The sequence below is a fragment of the Phasianus colchicus genome, chromosome 3 (genome assembly GCF_987193195.1).
Source record: "Phasianus colchicus chromosome 3, bPhaCol1.hap1.1, whole genome shotgun sequence".
NCBI classification, from domain to species: domain Eukaryota; kingdom Metazoa; phylum Chordata; class Aves; order Galliformes; family Phasianidae; genus Phasianus; species Phasianus colchicus.
This window is the reverse complement of record NC_143438.1, coordinates 77,862,811-77,882,070: the sequence shown is the minus strand read 5'-3', so window position 1 is coordinate 77,882,070 and position 19,260 is coordinate 77,862,811. Positions and strand designations below refer to the sequence as shown.

General features: G+C 40.0%; 1 protein-coding gene across 5 annotated transcripts; it reads right to left on the bottom strand.

The window, feature by feature from the left end:
- Nucleotides 1–1,404: 1,404 nt before the first annotated feature.
- On the bottom strand, nt 1,405–19,020 carry EBAG9 (estrogen receptor binding site associated antigen 9). 5 transcript variants are annotated; one of them, XM_031591138.2, is made up of 8 exons: nt 18,881–19,020; nt 14,131–14,305; nt 13,109–13,206; nt 9,010–9,088; nt 8,716–8,874; nt 7,124–7,231; nt 6,095–6,186; nt 1,405–1,928 (listed from the first exon to the last, which is right to left on the bottom strand). In XM_031591138.2, exons 2-8 carry the CDS (start codon nt 14,161–14,163, stop codon nt 1,808–1,810), a joined length of 690 nt encoding a protein of 229 aa, XP_031446998.2. In that variant the 5' UTR covers nt 14,164–14,305; nt 18,881–19,020; the 3' UTR covers nt 1,405–1,807. The 5 variants fall into 5 exon arrangements, with proteins under 5 accessions (XP_031446998.2, XP_031446999.2, XP_089994036.1 ...); XM_031591139.2 differs by lacking the exon at nt 18,881–19,020 and adding an exon at nt 18,550–18,813; XM_090137910.1 differs by lacking the exon at nt 7,124–7,231.
- Between the last annotated feature and the right edge of the window lie 240 nt (nt 19,021–19,260).

Genomic DNA, 19,260 nt, shown 5'->3' with positions numbered 1-19,260 from the left:
TCGTATTCACATTCAAGAGAAACATTCACTGTGACCACCCAGGTTTCTTTTGTAGCAAGAAGGTAACAGAGCAGCACAAACCTCTCTAATGTTTAAAATTCCGATAGCTGATTTTCAACCACGCTATGGCAGGCTCCATTTAGCAGCAGTGTTTTTTAAATGCGCTGTTTAAAAGACAGAACTAACACTATAATAATATCAAAGTTGCTTCCAACCTTTAAGAACACCTTGTGCAGTTCTGAGAAGGCATTCAGCTGCATTCAGGGAGAGGCTGCACAGCTCCCAACACGTAACAGGTAAAAACCTTGCTCTGATCTTTACCCAACATTCAGCTCCCTGCCAAGGCAGTAGGAATCTGAGAAACACTGTTAACAGAACTACTAACTTCCACACTGGCTTTATTAATATGAAGACTTTTTCCCCAGTTACACTACCTACACAATAAGTATGAAGTCTCTATTTTTACTAACTGTAGGAAGTAAAGCAGTGTGCTAGAAATGCAAAATTACCAACACAAATAAAATGAATCACTCCCCTATCTCAGAATCACAGAATGCCAGGGTTGGAAGGGACCTCAAGAATCATGAATCTCCAACCCCCCTGCCACATGCAGGGCCACCAACCTTCTCATTTAATGCTAGACCAGACTGCCCAGTGCCCCATCCAGTCTGGCCTTGAACACCTCCAGGGACGGGGCATCCACAGCCTCTCTGGGCAGCCTGTTCCAGCACCTCACCACTCTCTCTGTAAAGAATTTCCCTCTGCTGTCAACCTAAATCTCCCCTCCCTCAACTTAAACCATTTCCCCTTGTCCTGCAGTTAACTACCCTTTCAAAGAGTTGATTCCCTCCTGTTTGTAGGCTCCCTTTAGGTACCGAAAGGCTGCAATGAGGTCACCCCGCAGCCTTCTTTTCTCCAGGCTGAACAAGCCCAGCTCCCTCAGTCTGTCCTCATAGGGGAGGTGCTCCAGTCCCCTGATCATCTTCGTGGCCCTCCTCTGGACCCTCTCCAACAGCTCCCTGTCTTTCTCGTACTGGGGGCTCCACACTTGGACGCAGTACTCCAGATGGGGCTATGCTCACATCGGCTTTTGTAACATGAACAGAATGCATCACTGTCATACAGCAATGCCACTGCCTGCAGCCACTGCAGTATTGACAATAGGCATGGCAGCACAGGAAGCTGCAAGTGACAAAAAGATGGGAAATCCAATTAAATGCTCATCTGTAACCCTTCCTCCACCAAAGCACACACTGCCAAGAGTACACTTAATCCACAACAAGGTCTTTTCATCTGTACTGATCAGTATGATCTCTAATGGATAATTCTAAATGTATAAATACTTTTATTAAATAAAAAAAAAAGAAGAAAAAGCAGACACTCATATCAGGTAGGAAGCAAAAGGTTCTTTAAAACTGTTTAATTACATATTTCAGGTAAGCACAGACAATACAGTAGATTCCCCACCACAGAATATTTACATTCTTTTCCCTAGGCTCGAGCTGTTCATTAAGAGTGTCTCTCAATCACTTTTGCTCAATCATGTTTGCTGCAAAGAAGGGTACTGGAATAGAATTATTGTAGGAAATTTCATTCCATCAAGGCATGATTTTGTATGGTTTTGGGTTTTTTTCCCTTGAAGAACTACCTATTAGTAGTTCAAGATATTTTGGGAGAATTCTGGCTTCCAAGATGACTTGAAGAATGCACTGAAACCAAGCAGCGAGTTGAAGTCCTGGAAATACTTAAATTAATACCAATATGCATGTTGTAGAGGTGGGATCCTTCCACCGATGCCTGGTTACTGTTAGGAGAGTTTTACACCAATTTTGTTCTGTTCCTTTTTCATTAACCTTTGGGCCTCTTTCTCCATTTTCTTTCGTTGTTGTTCTGCTGCTCTTTTTTCCCTTTCTGCTAACTTCTGTTGTCTGTAATTAGAGAAAAAATGAACTGCTGAAGAAGAGGAGTCCAATTTTCAGCATAGTCAATAAATACATTATTATAACTAATAAAGAACAGAGCCTCAGTAAACTGTAGTTAGTCTCAGAAGAGTTAGTATTTCATTACACTCAAGTACTTTTCTCAGGACAGTAATGTTTCTTCAAAATATTTTACAATCTAAAAGCAACTAAATTCTCAAAGATTAAGCGAATTAGTGCAAGTATCAGACTAGAACTAGTCAGGAAGATCTGTCTAATAATAAAATTACCCATTTTTTTCAAATTCAGATCAACATGATTCAACTTAGAACGTGAAGTTTGTGTCCTGCCTTTTTGCCAGCAGAAGCACCTGCAGCCATCCTTTTTATGCACAACTGCTATAGATGTCTTCCTTGTGATCAGATGACATTACTTAATATTCCCTTTCACACGCTCAGGATTTGTGTTGTGCTCTATTGTTCAATACAAATATAAAAAATAGCCTTTAAGGAAGTAGAAAATAATAAGTCTTCAGTTGTGTATCTTTTTATAGCAGTGATAAGAAATAATGCTAAACAACAAATGTTACTAGCTGCCAGATCAGAGAATCCGTCTAAAGAAACAAGTTTCCAATTTCTACTTCCCTTCCAAGAGTGAGGAACAGAGAAAGAAAAAAGAGAAGTTGACAACCTGCCTCCATCCTCCGTAGCTACAACACATTACTGAGTGGCATGGAGTAAACATTTTCCTTAGAGAAAAAAAAAAATGGCCAAGCTGGTTGCAGTGTGACTTTACAATTTAAAAAAAATGAAGAATGAAAGGGTAAACTTAATAAAGATTTGATAAGAATAAAGAACACTTCATTAAAAGAGAATGAAGAAATCTAATAGGATCAGAATAGAATTGCTCAGGTTGGAAAAGACCTTAAAGATCATTGAGTCCAACCATACTACCCTAACTCTAACAACCCTCTGCTAAATCATGTCCTGAGCACCACATCCAAATGGTTTTTAAACACATTCAGCTACTCCAACCTTTCAGTAAATAAGTTTTTCCTGATATTCAACCTAAACTTACCCTGGCACAACTTGAGGCCATTTCCCCTCATCTTGTCACCTGTCACCAGTGAGAAGAGACCAACCCTGCACTCACTGTAAGCACCTTTCAGGTACTGGAAGAGAGCAAAAAGGTCTCCTCTCAGCTCCTCTTCCCCAGACTGAACAGTCCCATTACCTTAGATAGATATAACAGTAAGGAGTTTACTTTCAAATCCGTTAGCTGCACACATGCATTCAACTGTGTAAAACAGAAAACCTTAAAGCTGCACTGCACTGAGACAACCTGCTTTGGTAAACTTTCAATTATAGACAAACTGAGCACACAGAACTTCAAGATATTTCAGCAACAAAGACTACATATTATTTTTGTGTTTGACAGTGGTAGGAGGAGAGGGAATGCTATTTAATTAACTGCCAGAAGTTCTCCTATTCTCTAATAAACTGCTCTACCGCCATGGAAGAAGCTTGTAATTTACATCAAGATCTACACCTCCCAGTCAGAAGGGAAGAGTCACATAAATACAGTGAAGTTCCATAGAGCCACATGAAATGCTAAGCAATTCTTCTATGCAATTGCTGTTGCAAAGTAAAGAAAGTCAAGCAGGCCAAGTTTTTTTCCCCACCACCATGAACTGCACAACAGAACACCACACAGATTCCTGTATGAGGTTTCCATGTCCTCTACTGGCTGAGTAATTTTACTAGACTTCATTAAGTCCAAGTGAGTGGAGACCTTCTGCTGGAGGTGATATAAAGTCACTGAAAATAAATACATGCAACATACCACACAGTGATTACCTTTCCACTGCTCTGTCACTTGGCCATTATTCACCCACCTCTATTCCAAACTTCCTACTTGTTTTCAACATGAAGTTACCACCTCTCAGGATCATCTCTCAATAGAAAGCCTATGACAAACCACAGCCTTAACTGACTCACTTGGCTCCACAGGAAGGAGTTCAGCAAGTTTTGGTGTCTCTTCATTGGGTTGAACTAGATGGGCTTTAAGGGTTCTTTCCAACTGTAAGGATTCTATGACTCTAAAGTTCAGATGTTATTTTGCAGGTCACGTAAACCAGAAAAACAATGTATTACGTATAGTCCTCTTCTACTATGCCAACACACCTGGGCTCTTTCTAAATCAAAGAGCATTTAAGTTAGCTGTTGCCACTGGAAAAAAAAAATAATTGGTATTATAAAGTCTAAAGGTACATATGGGTATCTACAATTTGCAGAAGTAATCAAGTTCTAACTAACTTCAATTAATTGTAAAGAAAAATGAAAATTCAGCTTTGCATTCACCATGCTGACTAACCAGTGACTGGAAAGTTTCAGAGCAACCAGCTCAAAACCTTCTGGGTAGTGGGGAACAAACAACAGGAACTTCTCAGGTTACAAAGCCTACTCCTCAGCGCACTGACTTTCTGGAAGCACGTGGCTTACTACACATACTTACTCCAACCGTTACATGTATGTATTAAATCATCACAGTTAATGACAGAGGTACAGTCTTCCCTGCTATTAACACACCACAGCTCATTTCTGCATGGTTGTGCAGCACTCCACTGCTATACAAAAATGATTCCACTCTAAGACACTTCTGCATACGGAGCACCAACAGGTACCCAGATGCTAATGGACACCCTCATGTCCTCCCTCCACACACAGACCCACACTCATTCCATTGTCAGGAAGCATTGTTGGAGTCAGCATTACCACTGTGGAGAATCAGGAACACTGTTCATCAACCAGCAGTCTGAAATCTTCAGATCATTTTGTAGATCAAGACCTAGTCTCTTAGCATTAAGAATAGACTCCAGATTGCTTCCTTACTACGGTCTGTTGAAACACAGAGCCAGGGCTGTCACGTACTAAAGTTATGTGTTAAACTCTGGATGTTAATTACACCACAGATGTCTACTGCAAGACAGACTGTAAATCCAGAAGGTATTTCCTACCAATCTTGCTAAAAATCAGCCAGCATTTTCCTCAATTAAAGAAAAACACTAAGTCAGCATGTTGTGAATAGAACAAAGGTTTTCTTCACACAGCTGGAATGAACTCACACAATCATCAGCTGTAGTGAGGTAGCCATTCACTGCAGGCCAAGAGATATGCAAAACAGACAGTTCTAAGCATACTCTATTTACCTGAAATATTTGACACGTATACTTCCCTGCTAAAGCAAGTAAAGCTCAAGACTTTTTAGTGGAGCAGAGCAGGAAGTCCAAAAGTTCACAACTTGAGCCGAAGCCTTTCAGTAGTAAAAATGTCAGGCTGAAATCTTTACAACAGCTTCTATCAAGTAAGATGAGAAATTTGAAAAACAGAGTTGGGGGAAAATCCCACTGCTATTCCCACATAAGTAGTCCCTCTCCCTCTGTATTCTAGAGCATGAACATGACTACAGGCAAACAATACGCCTTTGGCCACTTCATGAAAATCAATTACGCAGACAATTTATCACTCCAGAAATATACTGACACATACACATTGTAGATTATTAGTAGTAGGTAAATTCTCTAAGACAAGTCTGTGCTTGGGAAAGCTTAATCACTTGTTTTTAGTCTTAAAAACAGATCTTAATGGAACGTAGCAAGATTTCACTAAAATACAATGCAGCCTCTGCAGACAACAAGTTATTTCGTTTCCCAGTCCAAGAAAGCAGGAATTTTCATTGTCTTTCACTGACTATGTCTGGTGCTCCATAGCCTCAGTGGACTGCATTTTTGACATTAAAGATCTTACTGAGCCTGCTGATATTCCTGACAGGAAAAGGCAGTCCTTGGAAAAAAAACAATCCAAAAAAACCCATCATCACATAACTTTCACTATTATATCGCTATATATTAAAGCTTGAAATAAAACAAATTAACAGAAATTACTGCCAATTCAAATCATTGTGTGCAATTAGCTTAAATTCAATCTGTATTTTGTTACCATTTGTACTCTTTCAACTTCATAAAAGGGAAAAGCAAACAGAAGAAGAAAACTGATAAGGTATTCACACTAGTTTTGTGAGACACAGAGAACTAGAAAAGTACTATCACAAACAAACCTGCACTTGATTCTTCAACATAAAAAAAGTTTATGTGGTGCTACATGATTTTCAGTTACCTAAGAACTTCTTCTGCCTGCCAGGCAGCATCTTCCTCTTCTTCCCAGGCATTAGTATTTTCTTGCCAAGTATCCAAGTCTCCCAGTTCAGGCTGAAACAAAACAAGAAAAGCTCTAACAACATGGACGAAAAAGTAGAAAAAGCACTTATTTTTAACCTTGATGCTTCAGACTTCCAGAAATGTATGAGATACCTTAGGTTATCACCAATTTGTTATTCCCTGTTCTAAAACTGATTTTTTTGCCTTTATATTGTTAGCATAAATCTTTAGACTCTATTGCTGGTGAACAAAGAAAAGAAGGAAGCACTACAGTGCATTTTTAAGAAGGAGAAGACAAGCTAAGCAGATGGCATTAAAGACTTCTGAAGTTGCACAGACAAACCGAGATGTATATCCACATTTGTCCATTATCCTCTCAGTGATGTTTTTCTTCAACAAAGTCCTGTCCTAAATTATTTTCATTATGACAGTCGAAGAAAGCATTATGGCCATTCTGGATCTTTCATCAAAAAACGAGATAAAACACTGTTAAAGAAGGCAGAAGAAAGCAAGCATTTCCCTCTAGATGTTGTTTGTCAAGGAGTAAAATTAGAAGACTTTCCAAAGACAAACTCTATAGAAGGAGAAGGGAGAAGAAGGTTAAAAATGGGTACAAGATTATAAAGCTAAGATAACCCAGAGGCTTTTTAGGAAAAAAACTCCTACTCTTCCACTAGGAACTTACTGTGGAAGTCCAAAAAAATGTATAGTCCATTGGCTTAGAAGATTTGCTAGTAAATCGGCACTTTACAGCTTCCTACTTTTTAACCATTGGTCTGTTAAGCTTCACAATAGAGAAAGTTAATTAAAATTAGATCAACCACTTCATTAGTTTGAACCAAATACTCAATGTAAAAAGCATTTATTTTATTCCACAACTATTCCTTTTGCTCCCCACAATGCAGAATATTCTTAGACAGATGTTCCTTCTCCTAAGGAACAGTCATTTACCTGTCAAATAACAGATTAATATTCTGAGTGCACTTACAGACTGGTGAATAAAAGGAATATCTTGTGTAGCTGCTAATCTGCTAGAGAATCCTGCGTTTCCTTCTGGAACTCCAAAAGTTAAAGGCTCTCGTTTTTTAATAACTATCTGGAGAACAACAAAAAAAAAAGAAAAAAAAAGAGAGAGGTCAAAGATTCCCTGGAGACCATTTAGGTCTGTGCTTATGAAGGCACTGCTTTACAACACTGCACTGTTTCAAATCTGCTCAGGTTCTGGAAGCTGTACAGCTGAATCAGCTTGCAAGCAGAAGAAGCAAAATGCACAAGACACAAGAACTCCCTCCTCCACCCCACTAGCTGTTACTTAAGTCACATGAAAACAGATTGTATTAAAACACAGAAAGGGCACAAAACAAGATCCAATTACCACATCTCATCAGTATTCATGAGCTAGTAATTACATTAGGTACTCCTTGGAGAAATCCCACTTTCATGATTGGTCAAAGTAAGACAGTACACTTGGGGGTAGCACTCTCTGAACTACTAAGTTGTTCTCAGGTTCATCAACAGCACTGCTGTACAGACAACCTAAGCTTCAACAGTCAAAATGCAACTTGCTATCCTATCAACTGGTAAAGCTCTGTACTAATTTGGCAGAAAAACGAGCACTAATGCTCCTCCTGAAAGGTATGTTAACAAGTTTAACGTGGCTGCCAAGATCACGTTTCCCTTATCTGTTTTGACTTCAATACATGCACTTACCCACAGGTATGAGTGTGTGTACAGTAAAAGAAATTGGGATCTGTGTCTTCTGGAAGCAGTGGAGAGGTAAAGTAGGCTAAATGAAACAAGTGGGTAAGTGTCATCTCCAGTTCGTAGAAGCTCAGGAGAATCAAAGTCAGAAGGAACTAGGAGGTCTCTAGTCCAACATCCTGCTCAAAGCATCGCCAGCTCGAATTTATGCAGTTGAGTTATGAAAAATTCCAAAGGAGTCTGTACAACCTCTCCAGGCAGCTTGTTCTGGTGCAAAAAGTTTTTCAATCAACTTAAAGACCTGTACATATCTAACTAGATTTCAATACAGAAACAAAACAAAGAAGTCCATAGTGTGGATGCTATTGTGGAGACACTCTTCAGTCTTGCTTCCCTAACAAAACCTGATCTTTGAAGAGCAAGCTATTTTGAAATATCAGCTCCCTAATACTATTTGCCTCAACAACTGGTAAAACAACCGCTGATTTCTGAAACAGCAGAGTTACTATGTCAAACATCAGTATAAGCAGGACACAGAATGCCTCTTTTGAAATAACTGAAAGGTATGGAAGGTAGCTTAGTGCAGTGGTTCTATTTTCAGAACTAAAAGTGATTTGAAGGTTTTCACCTTTATACTTCCTGTAACACTCACACTATGAAGTTCATAATAAATTTCCAAGAACATTAAAACAAAAGATGTAAACACAAACTAGAATTTCATTTGAGTCAGAATCAGCATTTTAAGTGGATGGATTAGATTACTGTCCTCATTTCAACAAGGCGGCACAATTTTGCCTGAAGCACTGTACGTAGGCTGCCAATTTACTTATAGCCTATCTTAAAGCCCTCACTAAGTACAATTGAAAGCTCTATACCTACTTTTTGAGTTTTTCTTATAGTTGGTGTCATGTCTTTAAAATAATCAGGTTCCATTTGTTCCACAGCATTTTGCTGAGCTGCCACATTACCATTGCCACCTTCAATCTTCACACTGGTAGGTGCATCTTCATCCCATGAAGACCAGTCTTCTACTTCTGGCTGGAGAAGTGAACAGTAAAAGTTAATACTACTCACAAGTAAAAACTTGTCTTATTGTAACTTGCTAAGACAGTAGGACTGGCATAACAGACAATCACTTAAAGTGATTAAGTCACCTACCACTGAAGCAATTACCTGTTTGGGAACAGATGAATAATCCACAGTTGTTGGCAAAGTTATTTGGTCTCCACTTAACTTTCGCCCTCTTCCAGACCTGAAAGAAAAATGTAGGATTCCTCCAAGCTCTGAAAACATGAGCACTAAGTTTAAAAAAAAAAAAAAAAAAGGGAGTCTGAGAACAGCACTACTGCAGTCATGGCTAAAACATCAAGTGCTTAAACTATCCTAGTATTAACTGCTAGTCAGAGACTGCTAAACAAAGGAATTTCATTCCTAAACTACAGTTGTGTTCACACAAATATCGAAGTGCAATATACTGTTCATATTTCTTGAAGAGTTGCTTCTCCTTTGTTTCCATGACTGTTTGAAAAGGGACATATTTAATCAGTTATTTGCATATAGTTGGTTATAATATTTAGGTTGTCAGTGCTTAAGAAGCAAATACTACAGCTCTAGATTAGTTCAAAGATAACCATTTCCACTGGAAGCTAAGAAATACTTCTACTGATCTGCGTTTAACAAACTGCTTGCTGAGTTGCTTCATTTAAAGCCCCTCTAAAGCACTTTTTCCTTTAGAATCCAGGGATAGCAAAATATTATACAAGCCAACAGCTTCTGTTCAATATATTTACTTCAAGAACATTCTTTCAGCAAAAGTTTTTTAGCAATTGTATTAAATAATTTTAATTGAAAATTAACACTAATGCATTGCTAATAAATGATGTAGATATTTACTTAATGGCAACACTCAGAGATCATAGTAACACCTAAAATATTCTTAGCTGACATCTGCTACATTTTAAAACCTTATAACACACGAGAATGAAATTCAGACCCTGAAAGTGCAAACTCATAACAAGATGGTCATGGAAGAGTGAAGATGTGATTACTGCTACTCCTGCAGGAAAGTTAACATTTGGAGATCATATCCATAGTTTTTACCATCATAGAACATTCCACCATCATGTCAGAAGAGCTGAATTGCACGTAATCACTCACTGGTATACAGTAGAGCAATAAGATTATCATTTTTCCTACTTTAGGCCCAACAGAATCTTTCATAGGAAAGATCAGATGCTATTATCAAACCTTCACTTGATATAATTAACTCTAGCCCATCTAGAAACTGTTTTTTTAAGCTGACATAGGTTAAAGATAGGCTGAAACACAAAGGTTTCCTCAAGAGGAACCCAGCATAATTTCATCTACCAAAGTTCCTAAGAAATTTTACAGTAATACAACAGAAACAAAGAGCACACTAACACTATCCAATAGAGAAAGTTCTCAGCTACAAAATACTAATTTTCAGCACAGTCATCATCATTAGCTGTGCTTTTTCATCAACAATGAACAACACCCTGCATGCCACACTTATAAAAATCTGTACCAGTGGAGGTGACCCACTGTCACTGCTGAAATGCATCACCCACCACCTCTCACTGTGCTCACAACTGCTCTTCAGTCCCCATAAGTGTTCAGGATGCGTTAAAGAATATCAATGGGTGCCACTTTTTATGCTGGGGGAATTCAATGTCACACCTTTGCTTTATACGCACTTCCATGTCAAGACACCATTTTATCAGAGTGCCCCTCTGCTGCCATCTGTCACACAGCAACAACATGTAATGGCATACTGGTGGGGAGGTTCAGCCTCTACTGCTGTATTACCAACATCCACCCCTGACGTTGTGGGCCAAGATAATAAAATAAGCATTACTTTCAGAGCAGCCCTCATAACCGCTTTAAGTCTTCAGTCTTTGAGACTTTAAGTCTCCCCCATGTTAAGAAATCAAAACAAATATAGAACAGAAAAGCAATGACCTACTATACAACAGCCAAGACAGAGTACAATCTAAATTCTGTGCTATGTATTATGCACACAGATTCAATCCCTGAGCAGGTTCCTAATAAAAATATTACTTTGGCAACCAAATTTCAACACATCGTTTCCAGATGATGCCCTTGGAAAAAATGGCATCTTCATACAAATGGTAATTTACTACTGCAGTGTAAACAACAACGCATTTTTCTGACTGTTTAATTTTTCCTTTGGCCTCTTTGCCTTTATATATGCAAACAAATAAGATCAGTTTTAATCTTGTCCAATAGATGCATGACCAAAGGAAAAATAAAATCCCCCTCAAACACACCAGGAACATCTGATTCTTAGGCTGAGTTGATTCTGTTGTTTCTATAGGAAACACAAGTCTGGAAACATCCTCCTTTAAACCTGTACAACATGCTTTTCTTTAATACTTTTCTAAGCCAACACTTCAGCTGATGCAACTCCCTACTGAAATGATCCAGAAGTCAAGCTAATGACTTCAACTAGTAGTTCATAACACCAGTCTAGCAAAAATTATAACACTGACAAGGATGAAGGAGGGAAGTTCTGTTGTTCTGAAGGAGGTTGTTCTGAAGGTTCTGAAGGAGGTTGTTCTGTTGTATAACATAGGAAAGAGTATGCTACACACAGCAGCACTGAAGGAGGCTACATACCCTCATTCCTTCTAGGAAGGGCACACCATGCTTATAAGAACAGCTGCCTCCCAAGCAACATCACACAGATATTGATTACTGCTCTGAAGGTCAAATGTCTCAACATTTCTTGGTTTTGTTTACCCTTACTACTCAGCAGCATCCACATTTGTCCACAGCATGAAAATAACTTGAGATCTTAAACAGAATGAAATTTCATCTTATTTTTTATTTATACCTATTATTTGCTAGAAACAAAGGTTTAAAGCATTTCATTAAAAAGAAAAATCTAAAAAGTTGCCAAGCACACTGTGTAGGTTTGATGCTGACTAAAAAGATGAAGAATCTCTGCAAGCACTTGCTAAAATTAAGAACTAATTTAAACTATGCAATCCAAGTAGGTACTAGCTCATATCCACCTAATTAAAATGCACATTTCATTCAATCACATTTACTGGTTATCAGGTACACTCATAAGCAGGGATGCACTGTAAGAAAACAGGATTTATCAAACTATGCTCCAGAGCTGACATTAAAATGGAAAATAATCTGCAGTTAATGGACTGAAACAACTTGATCCATTTACATGCATCTGTGAACATTTCAAATTTTTCATTCTTTCAACTAATTGTTATTAAGAGTTTTACTATTTTTCATTCCCAATCACTTCCTCACCTGTTCATTTCAATTATTACAATCATTCAGAAGTTGGAAAAGAAAAACGTGCTGTCATTACATCTACTAAACAATTACCTGCTTATAAACAATTCATGCGTTCAGTAAAGGTCCATGTACTGTAGATGCTCAGTGTTTTTACTTCCTTAAACTTGAAGAGCCAGTGTTCTTCATTCACTTCAGAGTTCAAATTACAAAGCTAAAGCTAACATCTCTGAAGTCATATGCAGCATTAAAATCTATCTTTCTAAAACTTCAGGAGGGCTGGAAAGAATGAAAGCTTCCTATTGAACCCTATGTACCTATAAATCTGATTATTTTTTTAATGCTTCTAGACACTACTTCTGCATTCATGAGTTTATAACTCAGAAGAACACTAAGTGGTTTTGCTTACTGTTGTAAGGCATAAAGCATTTTCACTAAGAAACAGAGGGAAAAAAAATTCTTTTGAACTTTAAACACTGCCCCCCAAACATCTAAATGAATCTTTAACAGGCAGAAGAACCCAGAAATCTCAACTGTTTCTTCTCAAAGCAGGAAAAGAATCAGTTACATTTCATTATAATGAAAGCCCACTGATGACCACGTGGATGCTGCCATTAACTGATTATAAAACAAAATACCACTCGCTGAATGTTTTTAAAAGGTTGGAGTACAATTTTCATTCATTTGACACAGGACAGCATTAATAGGCAATTCTTAAACCCTGTCACACCTATTCAGAAAACATTAATCATTAGAGCTAATATAACACAAAACACACTGACTCATAACTGCACTACACAGATTCTTAAGTTCCAAAAGAATATGCAGATTAAAGAATGAATTTGACTTGTTTTCTATGTCTGAATTAGTAGCAAAATCAGAATTAGGAAGAGAGGCACGTGCGCTAGGGAGAAGGAAAGAAGAGAAAGAATCTGTAATTAAAACAGAAAAGGTAACCAAATTAAGACATGTTTACCTGCATATTAACTTTTTAATAAAAGAAAGCACAGCTGCCAGGCAAGTACAGATTTTAAAGAGCCGAAACTGTGTTATGGCCATGGTGAGAAACCCTTCCTGCAAAAGAAAAGAAAGTTAGATGTAGCACATTATACATCTTTACATAGTCTTTAAAGCTCATTTCCTTAGTTGCTCATAAACAGGGAGCATTCTGTGAAGTTACATTACTGCCAAATAAGAAAAAAGGTTTCTGGAACAGAGATTCTGTCTCCTATCTGGAGATGTCAATTACATAGATAATACAAGCACATAATGAACACAGCCTTTAAAGAAACTGCAGGCAATGACAGGTAAAGATACAATTGAACATATTTTTGAAGGAGAAGCACTTGCCATCAATGGCAGTGACTGTACTGGTGATGTACTTTAGACACTAACAATGCAAGGAGAAAAGAATTATGACCAGTAAAAAGCTCACACTTCCTTAACCAAGTCTTGCCTATGTAAATAAAAGAGGAATAGGAAATCAATATTGAGTGAAAACCCACAACTGGTGGCTTAAATTTTACAGTTATTTTAATTGGAGATGTGTAATGAGATCAAACACTCTATTTTAGCTACCAGTATCATTGAAAAACTCAGAAGAGACAGTTTCTGTTCATCCCACATGCACTACAGCACAAGTTAATCTCCCAGATACATCAGTGACCCTATGCCAAACCAGATCATGCTAGGAAACTCAGACAAGCAAAAACTGACCTCTTGGCTGGAACCACTTATTCTGACTGCTATTTTTAAGTGTCAGATTGACAATCTAGATAATTTAAACTCATCATACTGCATTTATTTCAACAGATTCCCTCAAGCAGGTGCAGAACAAGTTAGAATAATATGCAAGGATCCTTAAATAATATTCAAGGATTCCCTTTCTCTCTTTTAAAAGTGAACATTTGAGAATAAGAAAGATTACGCTTCACAAATAGTTTTTAATTATATACAGCTACAGTTGTAACAACATTTTCTCTTGCAAATTTAACATACCTCCTGGTGAGTAGAGAAGGCAGCCTGTGACATTTTCCTCAGGCCATGAGTATTCCATGGAAGAACAGCTTGATTTCAAATATGCTATGGCATTTAAATCACTTTTATTATTCCAGGCTTTATGTTAGGAAGAGTCAGGAAGGTGGATCATTAGGTAGGCTGCTCCAATATTGCCCTGAGGATTTTATTAAAAAGTACATAATGGTATTTGTGAGCTACACAGAGCTTGGATTACTTTATTGTTGCTCATTTGCAAGGTATCTTAACTAACACTAACCACTGTAGTAATACGGTACTAGAAATATTACTTCACATACAGCCCAGAAAAAGAATTACTGCTACTGAAAAATTATACAGGGTTGCTACCAAATAAATGGGCCCTTTTACTGTAGAACAGAAGGCTGAAGCATCCGAGTAACCGCTAAATTACAGGCCATACTACCAAGCTGTAGCTCAGGAAAAAGTTGATTGCTGACAAGAACTAGTCATCATAAATCAATGCATTTTTCCCAGAGCATTTCTACTCATGAATGAACAGACTTCCAATATCACCCACATGTCTGTTCAGCAGGATACCACAGCAATCATCAGCTGTGCTGAATGAGCAGGAGAGAGACACAGCCATGTGCTGCCTTCATGTCTGAGCTGCATTTCACTTCAACTGTGGCAGCAGCAAGCCCTTCAAGATGGAAAGTACCATTTGCCTTCCTCTTCTCTAAACTTTAATCATAGCTTTCCCAGTTAACTTAAATCCTGCAACACCAGAGGTTGTCAGACTCCCAGTTTTAGCAACAAGAAGGAATAACCAGACACAGTAATATAATTCAGCTTTAAAAAGTACTTTTATCAATGCATCTAGATTTTATATGGCTAATTAAGTGGTACTATGAATTAATTACAGCTATATGTTAAAAGCTACGTAAAACGAATCTTAAACCAACCACTTGGTTACAGATTAGAACAAGTAGAGCATTACACCCAGGCATCTAAAAGAGCACTTAAAGCATTTGCATTACTGTTCTAAGGACAGCACTATCTAAAATTAAAAGAGCAATCCTTTCATATTCAGACACAACCGAACAAACACAAAGGTACAAGGAACCTTTGTATTTTCTGAGCTTGGTGCAAACTGAATACATCTGATACAATGACACTAGACTCGTTAAGTAAAACAAAAGTGTTCATTCTTTCTGTTGTCAGTCTTCTTCCAGCACTGGAAAGATACAAAGCCACGTACAGCACAAAGAAAGAACGCAGACTGGCAGCACGCCAGCAAGAATCCTGGAACATTTCTTAAGAGGTGGAGGCAGAGGTAAAACACTGGACTAAAATTCAGAAAATCTGATTGTGTCAGGCTGACACAGCTTTGTGCATTTCACACCTCATACCTCAGCTTCCCATTGGTAGGATAGATAGCTTTTCTCCTCCCATTATGGAGATTGCTTCTGATGTATAACATTTATTACACTTACTGTTAACTGAACTTCTAAGATCCAATAAAAACAATGTTAATAATTAAACCACGAATCCTAATTAATATTAGCAGTCTGTGCAACAGTTTTGTAGAAGTTCCACAATTTAGCAGGAGTTTGACTCACATAGCTCATACTGCCTTCTACTGGTAAAAAGTTACAGCAACTGTTCACATGGAAGACGTGTGCTGAAAAGATTTAACCATGCTAGCAAGATGTTAAACACATTAGAGACAAGTCAGAAGCACAGGGCAACTAATCCCTGAAAACATTTTATGGATCAATAAAACTAATACAGTGAAGGGAGAGAAAGCCCGGAAATTTACTCAACTGAAACATTTCTACATCACTTATTGCTTTCAGCACTGGCAGCATTAGAGGGCTGCAACCCAGCCCTCACTGACAGCAGCCAGGAGGCTGCCTGCAGCATGGCACACACATCCCAGCCGTTAGGCAACCAAAGCACAATAAACAAGTTTCTCATCGGCCATCGCTATACAACAAGCACTTCCTCTTTTATACCTACTTACACACACACAAATACTACTTAAACCAGGCACATCCAACCCATGGGCTGTGGGCTGCACGCAGCCCAGCACCACTCACACTGCAGCAGTACCCTGCCCACCCCATTGTGGTAGCAGCTCTTCCCACCAGGGCCCGGCCCTCAGCGCCAATGGAACACTGGTGTGCCAGGAACACACCTGGGCTGCAACCGGGACACAGGGCGCAGCACTAACTCAGGTGATGGCAAATAAATTTATGGCTTTAGACACACTGGCTAAGCACAGTACTGTGAACAGTAAAAAACATGCAGCTGTGCCTTTTGTTTTGGTAGAGGAGTTTGAGAACAGGTTTCAAGATGGCTAGAATGGGAGTTCTGCCTTCAATTACCATTGCTTTGTGAGCATTTCATATAAGCTCATCTGTGACTTTGGAACGAAGACAGCTTGGAAACAGCAGCATTTACTTGCACTAAATACAGATAATTAACCAAGGGAAAGAGTCTAAACTAAATTAAAAATAACTTCACTGAAACCAAACATTTCCTCCACCAACTGCATAACTTCAAGAGTAACCACAAAAAAGCTTCACTATTCTTAAGCAAAACATGACCATTTCCTCATACAGAAGACTAACATGCCCTTGAATGCTCACAGATGTCAGTACCAAAACAAGGGCATCACTGAACCAGAATGTTTTCACTAGAACAACCAACCAGTAAAAATCAAGTAAGCACTACATGATTTGTGCAGCTTCAGTGGGAAGGATAGTACCTCTCAAAGTCCATGTTGTATAAAATCTTAAACAGTGTCACCACACCAGCCCAAAGATGACCAAGTAGGTTTACAGGGAGATGGAATTTCAAGATTTTAGATAGAGCTTAAAAAAAAAAAGTTTATTTTCAAGCACAAAGGCCTCCTCTAAACTGTGTAAACTACAAAATGCACAGTGCATTTATAAAAAGGCATTGTCAGGTACTGAAAGCCGCTACCAGCACCTGCATTTCAGAGAGTAACCATGACCCTGTAACCTAATGAAGAGGTTCTACTCCTCTCTTCCAGGCGAAATGCTTTTTTTTTTTTTTTTAATTGCTTTATATGAAAATATAATATTGGGAACACCAACACAGAAGGGAAAACAATGACTTTACCTTTCAGATAAATTGATTGATTATATGGCAACATGACTCAATCTTGTAGCCATGCTACTATGGCAATAGAGAGAAGGAGAAACCAAAGAAGAAAAACAGGAAATATCTCCTCTATCTGCCTACACGCAGTCAGAGGGCTGCCCCTAAGAAACTGAAGTTTTAACACTGATATTCTATCTTCCAGTGCACGCACACCAAACATGAAATTACGAGGAAGCTATGAGAGATTAATATGCCTATGATTAATAGAAGTGAGACAATCATCCAAGGTGTTCAAATCCAAGAAGATATTTCAAGACTACCAGGAGCTGTAGAGGATGCTAAAGCTAAATTTTGTCTAATTTAAGACAGAAAACAAGAATGTGTTAGCCATTCCTACACTATTCCTAGACAATGTTAACAGAGCAGAGCTTAAACTTCTCTTTTTTCAGACCTTCAATTCCTAGAGCAATATATAGTAACACCACCTCCTTTCAACCCTTCCTCTCCAAGAAACCGAGCATAGTTTCTATCATGTTAATATCAACTCCTCAATATTTCAGCTCCCGTTTTTTTAAGGCAACATTAACTAAATAGAAAACATACATCTGCTGACTAGGCAGTCAAATTCATTATCTATACATGCTACTGTCCTCTGAAAAAACAGCATGCAGAAACACAAAGATGGAAGCTGTGCAATCCCATGATACCACACCATAACTGCTCAGACTTGAAGTCTTTGACATAATGCACTACTCCACGTAAACCCCTTCACAGCACTACAGTTCTCAGACCAGAGTTCAAGAGACCCCAGTTCTACTCCAGTTTTCATTGGTCACCCTGGACTTCAGTTACCCACATCTACACTGAAAGCCAAAAATCAATAAATTAACACACTCTTCTAGTTGGTGCCACAATGCCATCTTGTAACACCTGTTGCCTCAGCAAGCACCAACTGTTTACAATCAAGATACACTACAGGACAAGATGACTTGAAGAAACCTTCACACAGCTCACTGCTATTTCCAGCGTATCCACAAGTATAAAGCACCAGCCATGTTGTTTCTCATCAGACACCCAACTGAGGCATCACAAACTCACGACCCGAAGTGACCCCCTATCCCACAGATCAAACCAGGGCCGAGCTTTTCCTGGAGCCAGTAAAGAAAACAGACGGGAGTAATTCACTTTTGTGCGTCCTTCAGAGATCTGCAGCCCTTTGAAGCCACACCGCACAACTTTCACACTCATTTTTACACGAGCTGTCAGCCAGCAGAAATGAAGGAAAACTTCAGCCTAGGCAACTCCACGCACCGCAGTCGCAACGAAAGAAGACGTAAACCGCACGGATCTGCCAGGACGCTTCCCTTCGTGCCGGCGGGCCGCCAACCTCCCACACCCCTCACCGCCGGTCCCGGCCCGCGGCACACCCCGCGCACGGACGGCCGCGGCCCCGCGTTCCCCAGGCCCAGCCGGGCAGACCGTCGCTGGACAGGCCCGGAGCCGGGACGTCGGGGCGCTGAAAGGCGTTGTTTAGGAAGGACCGAGAGGGCCGGCCCCGCGGCGGGAAGGCCGTCCAGGCCGGGCCCTCCGGCACCGAGGCGGAAGCGGGCACCCGGCGGCGAAGGAAGCTGCCCCCTCTCACCTGCCCCGGCGGGGAGGGCTCTCCGGGAGGCGCGGAGCGCCAGGGGCCGAGGCGGCCACTCCCGCAGCCTCCGGCCGCCCTTCATTCAAAGCTCGGCACGCAGCGCCGCGCCGCCGCCTCCCGCGCCGCCATGTCGGCCTCCTGTCACCCGGGCGACGAGGCCGCCCCTTCCGGCCGCGCCGCTTCCCCTCGCCCCGCCAACCAGCGCCGCCGGGCTCGCTCCGCTGCGGGGGGGCGGGTTGACGTGGCCGCTCGGCAGCGGCCCCGCGGGGAAAAGTGTTGCGCTGCCCTGTGGCGCAGCCTCGCCGGCGGCCCGTCCGCCCCGATCCTTGTGCCGCGGCGGCTGCTCGGCCCCTGGGGAGTTTGAGCTTTTATCGCTT

Excerpts from the sequence above, each read along its gene's own strand:
- EBAG9 (XM_031591138.2), bottom strand. The coding sequence starts at position 14,163 with ATGTCACAGGCTGCCTTCTCTACTCACCAGGAG. Across the intron at positions 13,207-14,130 it reads CCTTCTCTACTCACCAGGAG|GAAGGGTTTCTCACCATGGC; the intron begins GTATGTTAAATT and ends TTTCTTTTGCAG. Across the intron at positions 1,929-6,094 it reads CAGGCAGAAGAAGTTCTTAG|ACAACAGAAGTTAGCAGAAA; the intron begins GTAACTGAAAAT and ends CTCTAATTACAG.